Source organism: Fragaria vesca, linkage group LG3 (assembly GCF_000184155.1).
Source record: "Fragaria vesca subsp. vesca linkage group LG3, FraVesHawaii_1.0, whole genome shotgun sequence".
Classification (NCBI taxonomy): domain Eukaryota; kingdom Viridiplantae; phylum Streptophyta; class Magnoliopsida; order Rosales; family Rosaceae; genus Fragaria; species Fragaria vesca.
In genome coordinates this window covers 15,253,288-15,268,269 of record NC_020493.1, presented here as the reverse complement: position 1 = coordinate 15,268,269, position 14,982 = coordinate 15,253,288, and the positions used below count along the sequence as shown (strand labels likewise).

The 14,982-nt window shown below is 38.9% G+C and overlaps 3 protein-coding genes across 3 annotated transcripts; 2 read left to right on the top strand and 1 right to left on the bottom strand.

Moving 5' to 3' along the window:
- Positions 1 to 583: 583 nt before the first annotated feature.
- Positions 584 to 2,544, bottom strand: LOC101291904 (glucan endo-1,3-beta-glucosidase 13-like). The gene is made up of 3 exons (XM_004294361.1): positions 2,367 to 2,544; positions 971 to 2,260; positions 584 to 855 (listed from the first exon to the last, which is right to left on the bottom strand). Exons 1-3 carry the CDS (start codon positions 2,434 to 2,436, stop codon positions 821 to 823), a joined length of 1,395 nt encoding a protein of 464 aa, XP_004294409.1. The 5' UTR covers positions 2,437 to 2,544; the 3' UTR covers positions 584 to 820.
- A 4,528-nt stretch (positions 2,545 to 7,072) lies between these two features.
- Positions 7,073 to 9,309, top strand: LOC101298689. The gene is made up of 6 exons (XM_004294385.1): positions 7,073 to 7,366; positions 7,477 to 7,690; positions 8,085 to 8,234; positions 8,320 to 8,421; positions 8,819 to 8,977; positions 9,072 to 9,309. The coding sequence occupies exons 2-6, from the start codon at positions 7,598 to 7,600 to the stop codon at positions 9,162 to 9,164; spliced, it is 597 nt and encodes a 198-aa protein (XP_004294433.1). The 5' UTR covers positions 7,073 to 7,366; positions 7,477 to 7,597; the 3' UTR covers positions 9,165 to 9,309.
- Positions 9,310 to 12,508: 3,199 nt separating this feature from the next.
- On the top strand, positions 12,509 to 13,685 carry LOC101301274 (small ubiquitin-related modifier 2-like). The gene is made up of 3 exons (XM_004294393.1): positions 12,509 to 12,730; positions 13,162 to 13,311; positions 13,397 to 13,685. Exons 1-3 carry the CDS (start codon positions 12,650 to 12,652, stop codon positions 13,460 to 13,462), a joined length of 297 nt encoding a protein of 98 aa, XP_004294441.1. The 5' UTR covers positions 12,509 to 12,649; the 3' UTR covers positions 13,463 to 13,685.
- Positions 13,686 to 14,982: the final 1,297 nt, after the last annotated feature.

Genomic DNA, 14,982 nt, shown 5'->3' with positions numbered 1-14,982 from the left:
GTTTTTTACTAAATGGGTATATACAATTGAAAACGTGAGATAAGATTATTAGTCTGTGTGTTTTAGAAATATAAGTTTTTAAATAATTAGAATTTCGGTAAATTCGGTATTTATCAAAAACCAAACCAACTTTTTCGGTATTTCTCGGTTTCGGTTTTTTTGATTTCGATTACCAAAATTCGGTTTACCAAATCATAAATTTTCGGTCGATTTTCGATCGGTTTGGTATTTACCAAACCAAGTGGCAGCCCTAATCATCAACCATGTTTTGAGAGAATGATAATTTCATCACGTCTGCGAAAGTCGTCCTCTAGCCTAGCTTCTTGGTCAATCTGCTTGGGATAATTTTCTTGCTCCTTCAATTTTTTTTTTTGGGGAGAATGGCTCTTTCAACTGGAAATGCGTAATGCGTTATTCTTTGATTGTATATAGTGACTTATCTTTTTAATTGTCTTTTTCAGTCTTGTTCATAAAATGATCGATAAGAACAATCTGAAAATTAACTATGACATGATATTTAACTACTACACATGCAATGTATGAGAGAATGAACGATAAAGACGAAGACAGGGAAAAGGAAGATATAGATGATTGAGATAGATAAGAAATCTATATAAATAGGAAATGAAATGATAGTAATTACAGCGAGTCAAACCAAATGATAACAACCGTATCTAATCGCCTTGAGAAATAGTAATAATAACAATAGTAAATACCAAATGCAAGAAAATTCAATTGAATAATTTCCCTAAAATCAAATAATCTAACCCTAAATAATATAATACTCGGACTCCATAGTCCACTCCATCTTTCTCTTCCCTCAGTAACCTGTTGGGAACTCACATGTCCCATACCCTGCATAAAAATCCAGCCCTAATTAGACCAAATATAATTATATCACATGCTTCGAAAGATGATAAAAATTTACCATAAATCGAAAAAACAAAGTTTAACAGTGAAGAAAACGTACTCGGAGGTTGAGAGACAACATAAGCTGCACCTCCAAAGTTGCAGGTTCCAGTTCCACGAGCCTTCTTCTGGTAATAGCTATTGAACGCATACGAAGCGTGCGCCTCAAGCGTGTTGGGATTGAAACACGTGGACCCATCAGTAATCGGACGGCAATCCGCCCCTCCTTCTCCGCAAGCATAGTCCAGTGCCGCCTGAAGCTTCTCCTCTCCGGCATTCGCATTCGCCACGCACCACGTGTTCCCCGATGGTTGCGTTGGCACTTGGGTCTTGCTCTCGTTGACCGGTGTTGACTGGTCCTTACTGAGCTCCGCCGCCGTGAGTGGTATCTCGTACACTTTCATCTCGTCCGGGTAGAACAGCCCGTAGTTCCTCTCCGATGTTGGCCCCGGTTTCTGATTCTCGTTGAAGAGAGCGAACAAGTAGACGTTGAGCGGCTCCTGAGGCTTCAACGGCGTTCCACCTCCCGTTAAGACTCTACGTACCAAGTTCCCGTTATATGCCGCGGCATTTTCCTTGCCAGCACCAACCTCGTTCTCGTCGCCGTTAGAAGGCCACCCCGTCTCCGTCACCACCATCTTCAAATCTTCGTTCCCGATTGCTGACATGGCAGAAACAACAGCGTCGAGTTGGGCCTCCAACAGACTCATGTAACGAAGGCCATTACCGGAGTCCACGTTGCCCGGGTTCTGCTTAAGCAGGGCGTAATCCAAGGAGATTTCATCGGAGTTATCCGCGTAAGCGAAAAACGGGTAGGCATTAACCATGAGATACGACCCAGTTTGTTGGAGAAAATCCAGGAGGGGTTTGATGACGGGTTGGACCAAGTCGGGTTTGAAAGACCCGGCAGAAGGCGGGTAGGAGCTTTGGAGGGCAGTGAGGGAAATCGGGGAGGAGAGTTTTATGGAGGAGTCGAGGTTGTACTTCTTTAAGGAAGCGTGGATGTTTTTCATGGCGGGTACGAGGAAGTCAGTGGCGTTGTTCTTGTCGTCTAAGACTTCGTTTCCGACAGCTATGGCTTCGATTTGGGTTTTGGGGTAGTAGTGGGAGATGTTGGCTTGGACCCATTTGTCGGCGAACGACTGGTCTTTTGCGGCGGAGGAGAGAAGTTCGTTCGGGAGACAAACGATGACGCTTATGTTCGAGTCGGCCAAGGCTGTGAGAACGGCGGCGTCGGTGTCGTAGAGCTTGACGTTGGTGATGCCTTGCGATTTGAGCAGGTCGACCACTTTGGTTGGTGCCGGTAAATTGTTCGCTATTCGGCCATAGTTAATTCCGATGTTACCCTTTTCTGCAAATCAAGAACATATTTACCCGAGATCAATACAACAATATAGTACAGACTACAGAATATATATGCATGTATGTAAATGTATGTATGTGAACTTTTTACGTACCAGCTGCAAAGGCGACGGAGAAGAATGAGAGAAGCAGAGAGGCTAAAACTGAGAATGTGAAGGTGGTCATTTTGGATAGCTCTGGTTCTGGTGGAGGAAGAAGCAGGAGAGCTAGCTTGTGAGAGGTTTCAAGGTTTGGAAATTGGTGAGAGCAGACGTAGTTATATAGAGTAGTGTACGAGTGCGATGAAGGAGATCGAGGAGGGAGTGGGGGTTAGTGGGAAAAATGGGGAGTGGGGCCACGAAGGAGTGGCAATGGTGAAAATGGGAGAGCCTGTCTAGGCTGTAAGCTCCATTTACTTCGTACACGACCCGCAACGGCCGGAAAAATAAAGGTGACCGTTTTCTTTCGGTTTCTGATGACTGATTATGGGAGTTTTGAACTATTCTACTATGGTTCTCCTACCCTAGCTAATCATTGGGATCTATTTAATCTAGGCGTACACGTGTTATGTTATTGGATCTGACGGTGGTGCTTGGATGTGGGGTTGTGGTTTGGTGGCCGACTTGTCACTGTTGGGAAGATGGTGCTGCAGGGTATGAACTTCTTCTGTCCATATCGGCTTTAACTTGTGAATTAGAATGATGATGTTTCAGAGGAAAATAATAAGTTTGCCCCAAAAATGTGAACGTTGTTAATTATTTGGTAGGTACAAGTTTAAATCTGAACGTTGGATTGTCTGCTAGCTCTTTCCAGTTTGAGAGTATTGTTATGGAGGTTGTTCTTGTTGGGATGTTTTTCTTTTTCTTTTTTGATGAAATGTGATCTTGTTGGGATGTTGATGAGCAGACTCATCCTCATACTATTTCTTTTCACTTCTATACGTAATCTAGCTAGCTATTTCGTTTTCCATCACCATCCATTGCCAAGGGTAATTTTTTTTCCCAAAAATGTTAGTTGCTTAACTAACTAGCTATTACATTTTGTTACATGGCTGACCATAATATATTCGAGAAGCAGTTCAATTACATTGTTTGGTTTAGTATTTACACATATCTAACATTACAAATCGATATACAGTAATTGCTTTGCATTTTGAACGGGTATTGATTAATCAAGTGTATAAAGTTAAATATATATATGATAGAGTTGATGAGTTATAACACACGTTGATAATTTGAAACTAGCATTTATACCCGTGAAACTCGTGTGTAGAAGGCGTTATTAATAGTATTTTTTTTTTCTTTCTCATTTGTAGCTGTTAACTCCACTTTTTGTGAAGTTAGTGTGTGTAATGGAGAGTTTCTTATTGCAGTTATAAATCTTAACTTTTCACAATTCTCTACTCCTATTTTTATTTTTATTTTCTTTTTTTTTGTTTACTATACTAACCTTTCAACTTGATTGTTTTAACTAAACACAATAAGGATAATATAGGTAAAACAAAATTTGGTGAATTTCTAAATCCCTCACTTTATAGTAGTAGAGATAAACTGGAAATATGAATGTCAGAACTTGTTTGAATTTCATTAACATTGATATAGAAAAACATGAGATGAGTTAGGAAATCATTATCACTACACAAACCGCCCCTTTGTGTGAAATTGCCTAACTTGCTCAAAGGTTAAATGAATTGAGGACATCCCTCTCCAATCTGAAACCAAGAAACCCCATGCCGCAATGCCAAAACATATTCATTCGTGTTTAGCTCGAATGAGCCTACCAATTTGTGGATAGAGTTGAAATTATAGAATAAACTACAAAAACGTCATGAATTTCAACAATTGAGTTGAAAAAATCTGGACATTACATAGTATTATTATTGAATGCTGACACTGAATTTGGTCTCAAAGTCGGTCGTTTCTATCATATTCTATGTTGGCTATAGAGACATGACTCTATACACACGTCTCTGTAAAACGGAAATGATATTTTTCTTGAAAATTCTATCTTCAATAGGTGTATGTCGACTGAAATGCATGTAGTAGTGCCACTCCAGATGCGGTATGATCGGTATCCATCATTAACTGAGTCGCTGAGATTTCCCGATGAGTTGTAGAATCGGAATGTGTTCACTTTCGTTCAATCCTTCATTGGATCACTGATATCGGAATGTGGTAGTTAGTAGTTATATAATCTTTCATTAGGTGACTGACTTTTGGCCATGAGTAAATAGATTTTACAGGCAAATAAAACAACATAAAATGTTAAATTCATCACAGAACTGGTTCCTTTCCTTTGGAAACACGTTAGAATTAGGTAGTTTAGTTGAGAAGATATGGGAATAGAATCATTGCCCACAAGACTTACAGAGCAAGCTAGATTTGTCATCAATCAGCCATAATGAAAGATCACAGTGTATGAAATCATATAAAAACTAATGGTAGTAATGGATCGGTTTGGAATGAACACTTGAGCGATCGAAGAGGCAGGTGATATGGCCGGACTTGTTTGGAATTCCCTAGTGTGGACGGGTTCTGGTCAGCCTGGTCGATAAGGTCATTATTTCAGTTCACCAAAAACAAAGTAGAAGATGCATGTGCTTGACATTTATACAGGTTTTGGTATGATTTGTGACTTTGTACAGTGCGCACTTTGCATTTTTGTGATGCCTAGGCACTTTCGTGTCGATCTTCTCCACTAAGAAATATACGGGAGGCTTGATAAATCTGTCGAGTTCGGTTATTGCTTTAATCTGCATCTTCGTTGCATCAAAATGGTACTACAGTACTACTGTATATGTACCAAGAAACAAACCAAAAAGGAAGACAATAACAACTAAAATAATGATGAAGGTCACGAAACCATGATTTTATATAAGGTGTTAGACAACCTCAATCTTTTTCTCAAATCAAGCCACCTGATTCTCCTGTCTTAAAGTATTCATATTTTGATTCAATATTATAACTGCAGTAGATAAATATTATCTTGTAGTAATTGTATATTTCATATTAGCTTAATAGTACCATTATAAACAACAGTAAATCTGTCATATATGTGTATACTTGCAAATACAAATCTTAAGGAAATTCAACTTCAATATGGTATCAGAATAGGACTCGTATCCTCACCTGTTATTCCTCCATTCGTCTTCCTTCCTCAAATTTCCAGTCTTCTTCTCTCGAGTCTTTTACAATTTTTTTTTCTCCAATATCCTCCTCCTTTATCCAAACAATCATCATAATTCCTCCAATCCTTCCCTCTATCTTCTTCCTACTCGCTTCATTCTCTTCCTCATGGCTACAACAATATCCAATCATGGCTCCTCCAACCGACGTGATCACCGGTCCTCTGCCTACTGTTTCAACGCCGGCCAGAATTGTCACATCCATCTGCACCAATCCTTTTCCCCGCTGCACCAACATTCTTTTTCACTACAACAACAACATTTCTTTTCCCCGCAACACCAAAAATTTGGCGTACAACAGCCTCAAGGACCTCAATCATTACTCACATTAACCTGGGCTTCCCCAACATCCGCACCGGTTTTTCGGTTCGAGTACTGCTGCCCCTTTTGCTGGAGTCCACTCTGCTTTTGATCTCAATTGGTACCCGGACACTAGTGCAACCCATCACATGACATCTATGCCGGTCAACAATCCTCAATCTTATGGTGGACCATATGATGTATATATGGGTAATGGGGACTCAATATCTGTTTCCCATACTGGTAGCCTCCCATTGACATTGGGTTCTTCTAATTTTTCCCTTCAAAATGTCATTTGCATTCCGTCAATTTATCTCGTTTTACAAAAGATAATCTTGTCTTCTTCTTGTTTGCTCCCGATTACTATCAAATTTATTGTTTACGCACTGATCGTCTCTTGTTTCAGGGCCCATGTAAAGATGATCTCTATCCGCTTCTCTTGTCTTCTGAGTCCTCAACCCCTCAAGCTCTTTCCTTTGTTTACTCGTCTCTTTGGCACAACCGTTTGTGTCATCCCTCCTCTTTCGTATTGGCTCGTTTAAGGTCCACTCTTGGCTCCAAACGTTCTTTTAATTCTTTCTGTGATAATTGTGCACTTAGCAAGTCGCATAAATTACCTTTTCCTTCAAATCATATTTCCGCTTCTTCTCTCTTTTCTATAATTCATAGTGATGTTTGAATGTCTCCTACCGTGTCTGTATCTGGTTTCAAGTATTATGTTCTTTTTACAGATACTCTCGTTATACATGGATTTATCCCATGCGGCGGAAAAATGAGGTTCTTACTCACTTTCAAAAATTGGTTGCCATGATTCGTAATATTTTCCATGGTTCTGTTAAATACCTCCAAAGTGATAATGGCACCGAATATGTCAACAATGCCTTCTCCCATTTTTGTGACTCTCTGGGTATCCAACAACAGTTTTCTTGTCCATACACTCCACAACAAAATGGGTTTGCTGAAAAAAAAAACATCGTCATATTGCCACAATAGCCCGCACTCTTCTTGTCACCTCAGTTGCTCCTCAAGATCTTTGGGTTGAGGCTATTCTCACATCTGTTTATCTCATTAACCTTCTTCCCACTCCTACTCTCAATTGGGATACTCCTCACACACGTCTTTATGGTCATTCTCCTTCATATTCCTCTCTTCGGGTTTTCGGGTGGTCAGGTTTTCCACATCTAGGTTGTCTTCCCTCTAATAAATTGTCTAATCATATTGTCAAGTGTGTTTTTATAGGTTACGGTCCCCAACGTAAAGATTATCATTGTTTAGATCCAAAAACCAGTCGTGTGTATGTGTCGCGTCATGTTTTATTTAACGAAACACACTTCTCATACAAGCAGTTACAGGTACAATCACAATCAGATTCAGGTGAATTTAAGTTCGTTTTGTCATCCAGTCCATCTGCTCCTCTGCAGGCCTCCATGCCGAGCCCACCAATCACGCAATCGGGCCCAAGCCCAATTGATCTTTCTTCCTCAATTCAACTACAACCTCCGTTTCAACGCCAAATCCACAACTACCCTCATCACCGCAGTCACCTATCTACCACCGCAGTCACCTTCTTCAGCAGCTCCACCGCAGTCACCTCCACAGAGCAACGACGCATCTATTCAACTTCAATATAAGGTACAATCTAATCTAGCTTTAATTTCATTCTTGATTACTATATTCTAGATTTTGTTCACGAATGATGCACAAAAGATAAGCAACACAAATTGTTTGATACATATACACAGATTCCTTCTCTTTCGTAAACCAAAGCATGCAAGTCTGATACAAACTTAAAGGGTGTGAAGACTGAGAGCCTGAGAGGTTCCCTAAGATAGTGAGGAGCAGAGAAACAAACTCATTCAAGTTATGAAAATGGGAGGCATCAAACGTCGTAGATTGATAGTGGGATCACACAGCGGAGCAGCCACCTACATCAACCTCAAGATCAAGTACTCCCTGGTAAACTCAACCAACCTATCCTTTCTCCTTCTCTTTTAGGGTTTAACTAGCTAGGTTTAGTTGGAAACTGAAAATTTTGTTCCTTTTGTATATGCTTTCCAATTGATCTGTTTGATGTTTTTGTCGGTTAATTTTGATAGTTGTCATTGTTTTTCCCAGCAAAGAATACTGTTCATAATACATAATACATGAAACGAGATTTACTTTCTTGAATATCAGAATAGAAATGTCTGTTTTATAAGGGGATGCCTTGTATATATGCTCAATCTTCTGTTTCTTTATTTACCATTCAAAATTTTGTTAGGTCTGCTGAGAACAGATGTTATAGCACTTTTTACATGATCTATTTAGTTCTCATATGCTTCTATTGAACTTTTTCTGTTAATATTTGTAGAACGACAATGAAGTATACTTCAATGTGATGAGAAACTGTGATCTGAGGAGGGTTATGGATGTTTCCTGTGAGCGACTGTCATTGGAACTCAATGATATTCGATTCGTGTACAAAGGTCATTTTGTTTTGGCCGAGTCGACTCCAGATCAGGTCCATATATATGCGCAACCCTATTTCTGTGAATGCAGTTTTTACAATTGAGTTGGTTAATCTGACTGAATGCCTCTTCCTTTAGCTGGGAATGGAAGATGGGGATGTCATTGATGCAATTTCGGTTAGACCACGCACTCAGCTCACTGCCAATCCTGGCACGATCAATGTTTCAGTCTGTAGCCCGGTCTGCCCCTCTCAGATTTTCTCTCTTACGATTTAGCTTTAGTTCCTTAAAACTAATCTCTTATGAATGTAAAACCTAAATATGCTTTGCGAATCCAATAAATAAACAATAAAAGAAATTAATACAGTAATTTCACTTTTTCTAAAGTTATTTTTACAAGGTTCACCATATGATGATGATACTACGTACTTACTGATTGCATAAGAGGATTATCGCCTGCTATCTGATGCTATCAATTTTCTTTCATTTTCTTTTCCTGCAATGGATATATATTAGTCATATTACAACGCTTTTTCTATGTAATTTAATATCGATATCAGTCATATTACAACGCTTTTTCTATGTAATTTATTGTCGATGTTGGAAGTGGTTTTGGACATTGGTTCATGTTTTGCAGGTCACGCACAATAACAGATTGCACTTCAGGATCAACAAAAGCACTCGACTGATCATTAGTCTTATGAGGGCTTACTGTGATCAAATTTCAATGCCTGTCGATTGCTTTGCTTTTTTGTGGGAAGGTCGTCGTCTTCAAGACAATCTGACCCCAGATGAGGTCCCATTATTCCTCCTTCTCCATCTGTGCAAATATCATATGCTTATTGGTGTGCATATATATTCAATTTCTGACTGTGTTATGAATTTTGCAGTTGAAAATGGAAGATATGGTTGAAATTGATGCGATGCCGCACCAACCCGGTTGTGAAAATTGTTGCGAGCTACCATGGAACGGTATACTGTAGGCAGTTACACTCGTGTTTTTGTATTAGTTATTCTTCAACAACGATCAATCTGTCTATTTGTGACTTTGTGTGTTGCAAATACAATTGACATTTTGTGAGAGATTTTGAATGTTAAATCAAGATTAGATTGAATGAATTGTTTTTGAAAATGTCAACTGCGACCTGATATATTGATTTCTTGAAGGCCAGAAACAACCATTACATACTCTACCATTACCATCTACATATAGATAAGTAGTTGTGAGCCTAGACCCACACTAGTACATATGATAAACAACTCATTAATCGTATTCACGCATAGTCTATAGGACATAGAATCACAAAGACGTGTGATAGTATCCTAAAGGAATAAGACCTAAAGAAAATAGAAAGCATAAACCCTAACTAATCTAAACTAATACTAAATAGTGGCCCAAAGACAGTCCACGAAGGCCCAATAACACAAGGCCCATGAAGCAAATGGACTAAGTCCACCAACCTTCCACTCGGATGTACGATCTCACTGGCCGACTGCAACGACTCCAACCTTCACCACCACAACCAAAACAAGCTGCGACATCGCAAATCTAAACCACCACAGAGATCAACCTTGCTGAAATTAGCTTCTTCCATCACGCAAGAATTTGCATCAACAGATGATTACCAATTTGAAGTCGTGCATACACCATCTTCCTCTAACCCAGCCAAATTTGATCTAGATCTTGCGCATAGAACTAAACCTAGAGGAGTCCACGGACAATTGCGTCAGTGAGCTGTGGTCTGGTTGGTTAAGGTGTTAACTAACAACTTTGAGGTCATAGGTTCAAATCTCATTGACATATGTAGGGTGTGTGAGTTATTTAATAAAAAGTTTTTTAAAAAATAAAAATAAAAATAAATAAAAAAATTGCGTCGTCGATACTCTCCATACGACAGCAACCAAAGAGCAAGGCTAGAGGCCCACTCCCGTTGTCGCCGGACGAGACACAAATGGAAGAGATGAGCTGCCGCCTCTTAGGGTTTAGAGAGAGATAACATTTTTATTGGCTGAAGCAACTTTCAGATTGAATGAATTTAAGTCTTTGTTGGGGTCATTTTGAACAGAGGTTGCCAGATTTGCTTGAATGACTTGATTTCCTCTTTTTACCCCTTCTGAGTTTAAGAAATGGGCCCAAAGCTTCAAGGAGCTTTGTGTGTGTTTTCCCCAGGATCTCCCCTGTGTAGTAATATTGGTTTGCTACGAGGATAATAGCTTGTTGCGGTGACATGTTGCTTGTGATCTGGAGGCATGAACTTGATGTTGTTTTGATTGCATGATAGATGAACAAAATACATGAAATAGCTTGCAAGATGGCATGAGGCGTGGGAGCTAGAAGCACATGAGTTACATAAGATGAGAACTTGCCATGGTTAAATGTTTGCTGCGGTGTAATATGTTGTAGTAAGGAAAATAAGGATTTGGTGGTGTTTGATGGGTTTGGGGTTGTTTAGAGCTTGAGAATGGCTTTGGATTGGAGGCTAGGAATGCTTGGCTTGTTGCTTGAGGCTTGCTTGAGTGATCTAGGATGTATTGCTTAAGGGTTGTATGTTCAGCTGCGTGAGAGTTGTCTTTCTTTGCAGCAACTAAAAGCTTTATTTATAGGCTAGATGGGGTGAGACTAATACACAAGTGAATGAGGCAAGTCTGCTGGACAATCAAAGAGATGTATCATGATGAGTTCAAATGTACAAAACACCGTAGTGACCACAAGATTAAGAGGTGATGCGTGAAGTTGGAATTGGAGCAGCATATTTTAAGGAAAAGCTGTTGTTATGTGTTGATAGATGTGCATATTGGAATAGCTAGGGGCTAGAGCTTAGAACAGAGTAGAAGAAAAGGTTGTTAGGGACTTATGCTTGGCGTATAAGAAAATGACTTACTGTGGGGTTTAAAGAAAATACTATTTGTTTGATTGGGTAGAAAGACTATTGCATTAGGGTTAAAGTAGGTGATTTAAGTTAAGCATATGGGTTTGGGTTATCTCATCTTTGCAAACCCGTTAAGCGATTTAGATTGTTGGGGATGGATTTCGGTCCCAAGTCCAAAATCACCAACAACCAAAACCGAGAATGAGTCTCATGTATTTCCGTTACCTTCCACACCACACCCAAACTTGTAAGCCTCAAGAGTGCGTGACATAAATATTCAAATAAATATGTAACTTTTGTATTTCAAATGTGATTTGCATGTGTATTTCTTTATTGAGCTTAGAATATCCATTGAGCATGAATATTGATTTTTTGGGTATCAACAGTCTTTTTGTTTTGTTTTTTAGAATGTGGAATTACCATTGATAACCAAACAGTCAACATACATCAGAGAAAACAACACCCAATAGCTAACCATGATGGACTATCGTTAACCCAAACATGAGTCGAGAACCATAAACGCATTTAAGCTTATGTCCTCAAATGGACATGTGTCTATTTAAGCTGACCAGCCATGGTCAAGTAAGTCGGGTCCAAAACAAAATAAGAAGAGAGAAGAAATGAGTATTGAATTACTTGAACAACAAAAGGACTTTTCCAGCCTTATTTGAAGGGCCGGTCCGGCCTTGCCTTTTCGGCCATATAGGCCTTAAGAGCATGGAAAGACTTCCATATTGAAGCCTTGACTCAGCCCTACTCGGACCTAAGTTTTGTTGACTTATTTAAAGTCCTACCCTACAATGAGGCCTACCTCTCTCATATCCCAATGTTTCGTCTGCTTTTGCACATTTGGAAATTGGAATTATCTTCCATTCCAGAATTGATAACAGACTAATTGGCAATATATCTGTATGACTCATCTTTGCCTCTTGGTTTCTACATCGATCTCTTCAAATGTACGAGACCCAATTCTCATTTTGGTGAAGCCGAGCATGTTGGGCTAGTAATCAGCCTCTTCTCATCTTCTTGGATGTTGGGTAGCAACAAGTATCTACTAGATTCATCATGATCTAGATTAGATCCATTCTAGTCCATTTGAAGACCCGTTATCAATCTTTCTCCATCTGGCGCCAATCATCTCTTGTAATCCATTATACTATTTCTCACTTCTTTCACCTTGGTTGGTTATTGCAAATAGTAAGATGGTATGTACGTCTAACAACAATAGCAGAGCAGATTTTAGTGAACACAAACCACATACTGTATGTAAGGATAAGTCGTGACATGTTGCTTAGTTCGAACCTCACAGACTTATTACATATGTAACGGTGGGGCTTGTTAAAGATTTTAATAATGTATATTATTTTCTTTAAAAATGAATACAATTCATATAACCGGGCCAAGCCCAATTCATCATGTGGTACAATAATTTACGGGCCGACCAATAGTCAAACGTCATTCAAGGGTCCATATCGAGTTAAAAAGGTAGGTTAACGAGAGACAGAAGGCAAAACCGTCTCTACTTTGAACAAGACTTGAGAGCAAGTGTTTGGAGACCTCCAATCTCAGTCAGATCGCCGCCGCTGCAGAGAGAGAACATGTCGGGTGTCACTAACCAGGAGGAGGACAAGAAGCCCGCCGACCAGGCCGCTCACATCAACCTCAAAGTCAAGAGCCAGGTCTCTCTCTCTCTCTCTCTCTCTCTCTCTCTCTCTCTCTTAGGTTTAGGTTTTGCTTCTCCAAAATCTTTTAATTTCTGTATTTTGATTTTGATTTGTTTTATCAAATTCAGTATATATTATTTAGTATTTTTCCATGTCCAGATTAGTTAGTTTTTTTTCCATGTTTCTGATTTTTATTTTTTGTTTTCATACAATTTTTACTTTCTGATGCTGGGTCTTCTTGATTTTGGGTAATTTTGGAACTGATTTTATCTTTATTAACAATTGGGACAGTATAGCATGTTATGATGGTAAATCATGACTAAGAGAGGGTTTAAGGGTTTGTTTTGTTGATGAAGAATGTTGTAATGAAACTTTGTATGTGATTTTATTTGTTGTTTTCGACAAAATTGAGGTTGACCTAATAGTTTGGTTGTTTATTTTTCTAGGATGGGAATGAGGTGTTCTTCCGGATCAAGCGAAACACTCAGTTGAAGAAGCTTATGAATGCTTACTGTGATCGCCAGTCAGTGGACTTCAACGCCATTGCATTCTTGTTTGATGGACGCCGTCTCAGGGCTGAGCAGACTCCAGATGAGGTTGCTTTATGCATCTAACTATCTGTTCTTGTGCATATTTTTGCTGTTTAGTTTATGAATTTTGACCCAGTGTTGTTTATTGCAGTTGGAGATGGAGGATGGGGATGAGATAGATGCCATGCTGCACCAAACTGGAGGTGCTATTGTCTAGTCAAATGACTTTGTGAGGGTACCGAGTAGTAGTTAAGTACATATAGACTTGAGTATTTGGAATCCATGTCTAAAACTTACAACCTATTATGTTGCTAGTCACATCTGAACGTATTGCTAGTTGTTGATTGTCAAGACATGACAAATCTATGTGTATGAAATATGCTTGATGTGCTATGGAAGTTTATTTCTCGGTGCTGTCGTTCTTTGCAGCATATTTGTTTGTTTTGTTTCCTCACACTATGTATGGCTGCTGAGAGTTTGACCATCCTAATAGACGCATAGCTAAGATGGCTGGGCATTGAATCCTTGGCTGTTAGTTGTTGTTTACTTAGAGTTGTTAGGACATAACCTGGTACCATCTAGTCTCATTATTCCTGCTCTCCCTCTCCTTCTATGGTTGGTGTTTTAGACATACCCTACTATTGTCTAGGCACCTGTTTAGACAAACAGGGGTAAAAAAAGTTTTCCTGTCCTCCTTGAGTTTTGTCTCGAAGAGTAAGGTGTAGGCTACATCTTTCACATTCACATACGTGTTGCTTGCACCCCTCTAGTATTGGTTAAATTTGACTGTTTCAACTCTTTTCTGAGCTTCATGAAAAATTGTTGCTCTTTTCAATGTTGGTGATTGTTGAAATCTTCCAAAAACTTGCTGCTATTACATGAAATCTTGTTTTCCTTGCTTTCTGGATGTGAGTTGTTTCGTTGATGATTGAACAGTCACATTTTCAGTAAAATAGCCACTTTGAATGAGCAATACCAATATGCTCTGCAGGAGTCGCTGAGAAATGGTTGAGCATAACTTATAAGCTATTATAGTAGATCTCACCTTTTAATTGCCCGAACTGCAAGTTATCCTATATTGGAGATGTTGGCTGCTGTAGACTGGGGACTCAAGATAGTGACGCATGTAAGATATTTTGCTCTAGTTAAACTCTTGTTAATCTACACATTTTATTAACCCCAGGGAGGGTTTGGGATTGAGGTAAGATCAAGGATAGGATTTCCCTCCAAATTAAGGAAAAAAAAATTCCTGTACGAAATTGCTGCCACTTAAGTTGTGATGTTTCATAACATATTTATGATGGCAGCAACTATTTTAATATTTGTAATATGTCTTAGAAAATCTAATGTCTCCTTTTGTGAAGGTTTTTGTGATTGTACTTGAAGCGGTGGCTTCTCAAGTGATTGTGGAAGTTTTTGTGATTGTTCATGAGGATCTTGCTCATTTAGGCCAAATTTTGCCGCATCAAGCTTCATGTTTTGCCAAGTCTTGTCCTCGTGATAAGAGATATTTCAAACAGTGAGAGATATGTCTTAATACATACATAAATATTTTAATAAAACCTAGATTGAAATATCTCTCATTGTTTGAAATATCTTTCCCCGTTTATGTATATAAATACCATTTTATTTTATACTATGTTCAAATTATGGTATATATATCATTTTTTATGTATAAAATAAAATGACATTTATATACATGAACGGTGAGAGATATTTCAAACAGTGAGAGATATT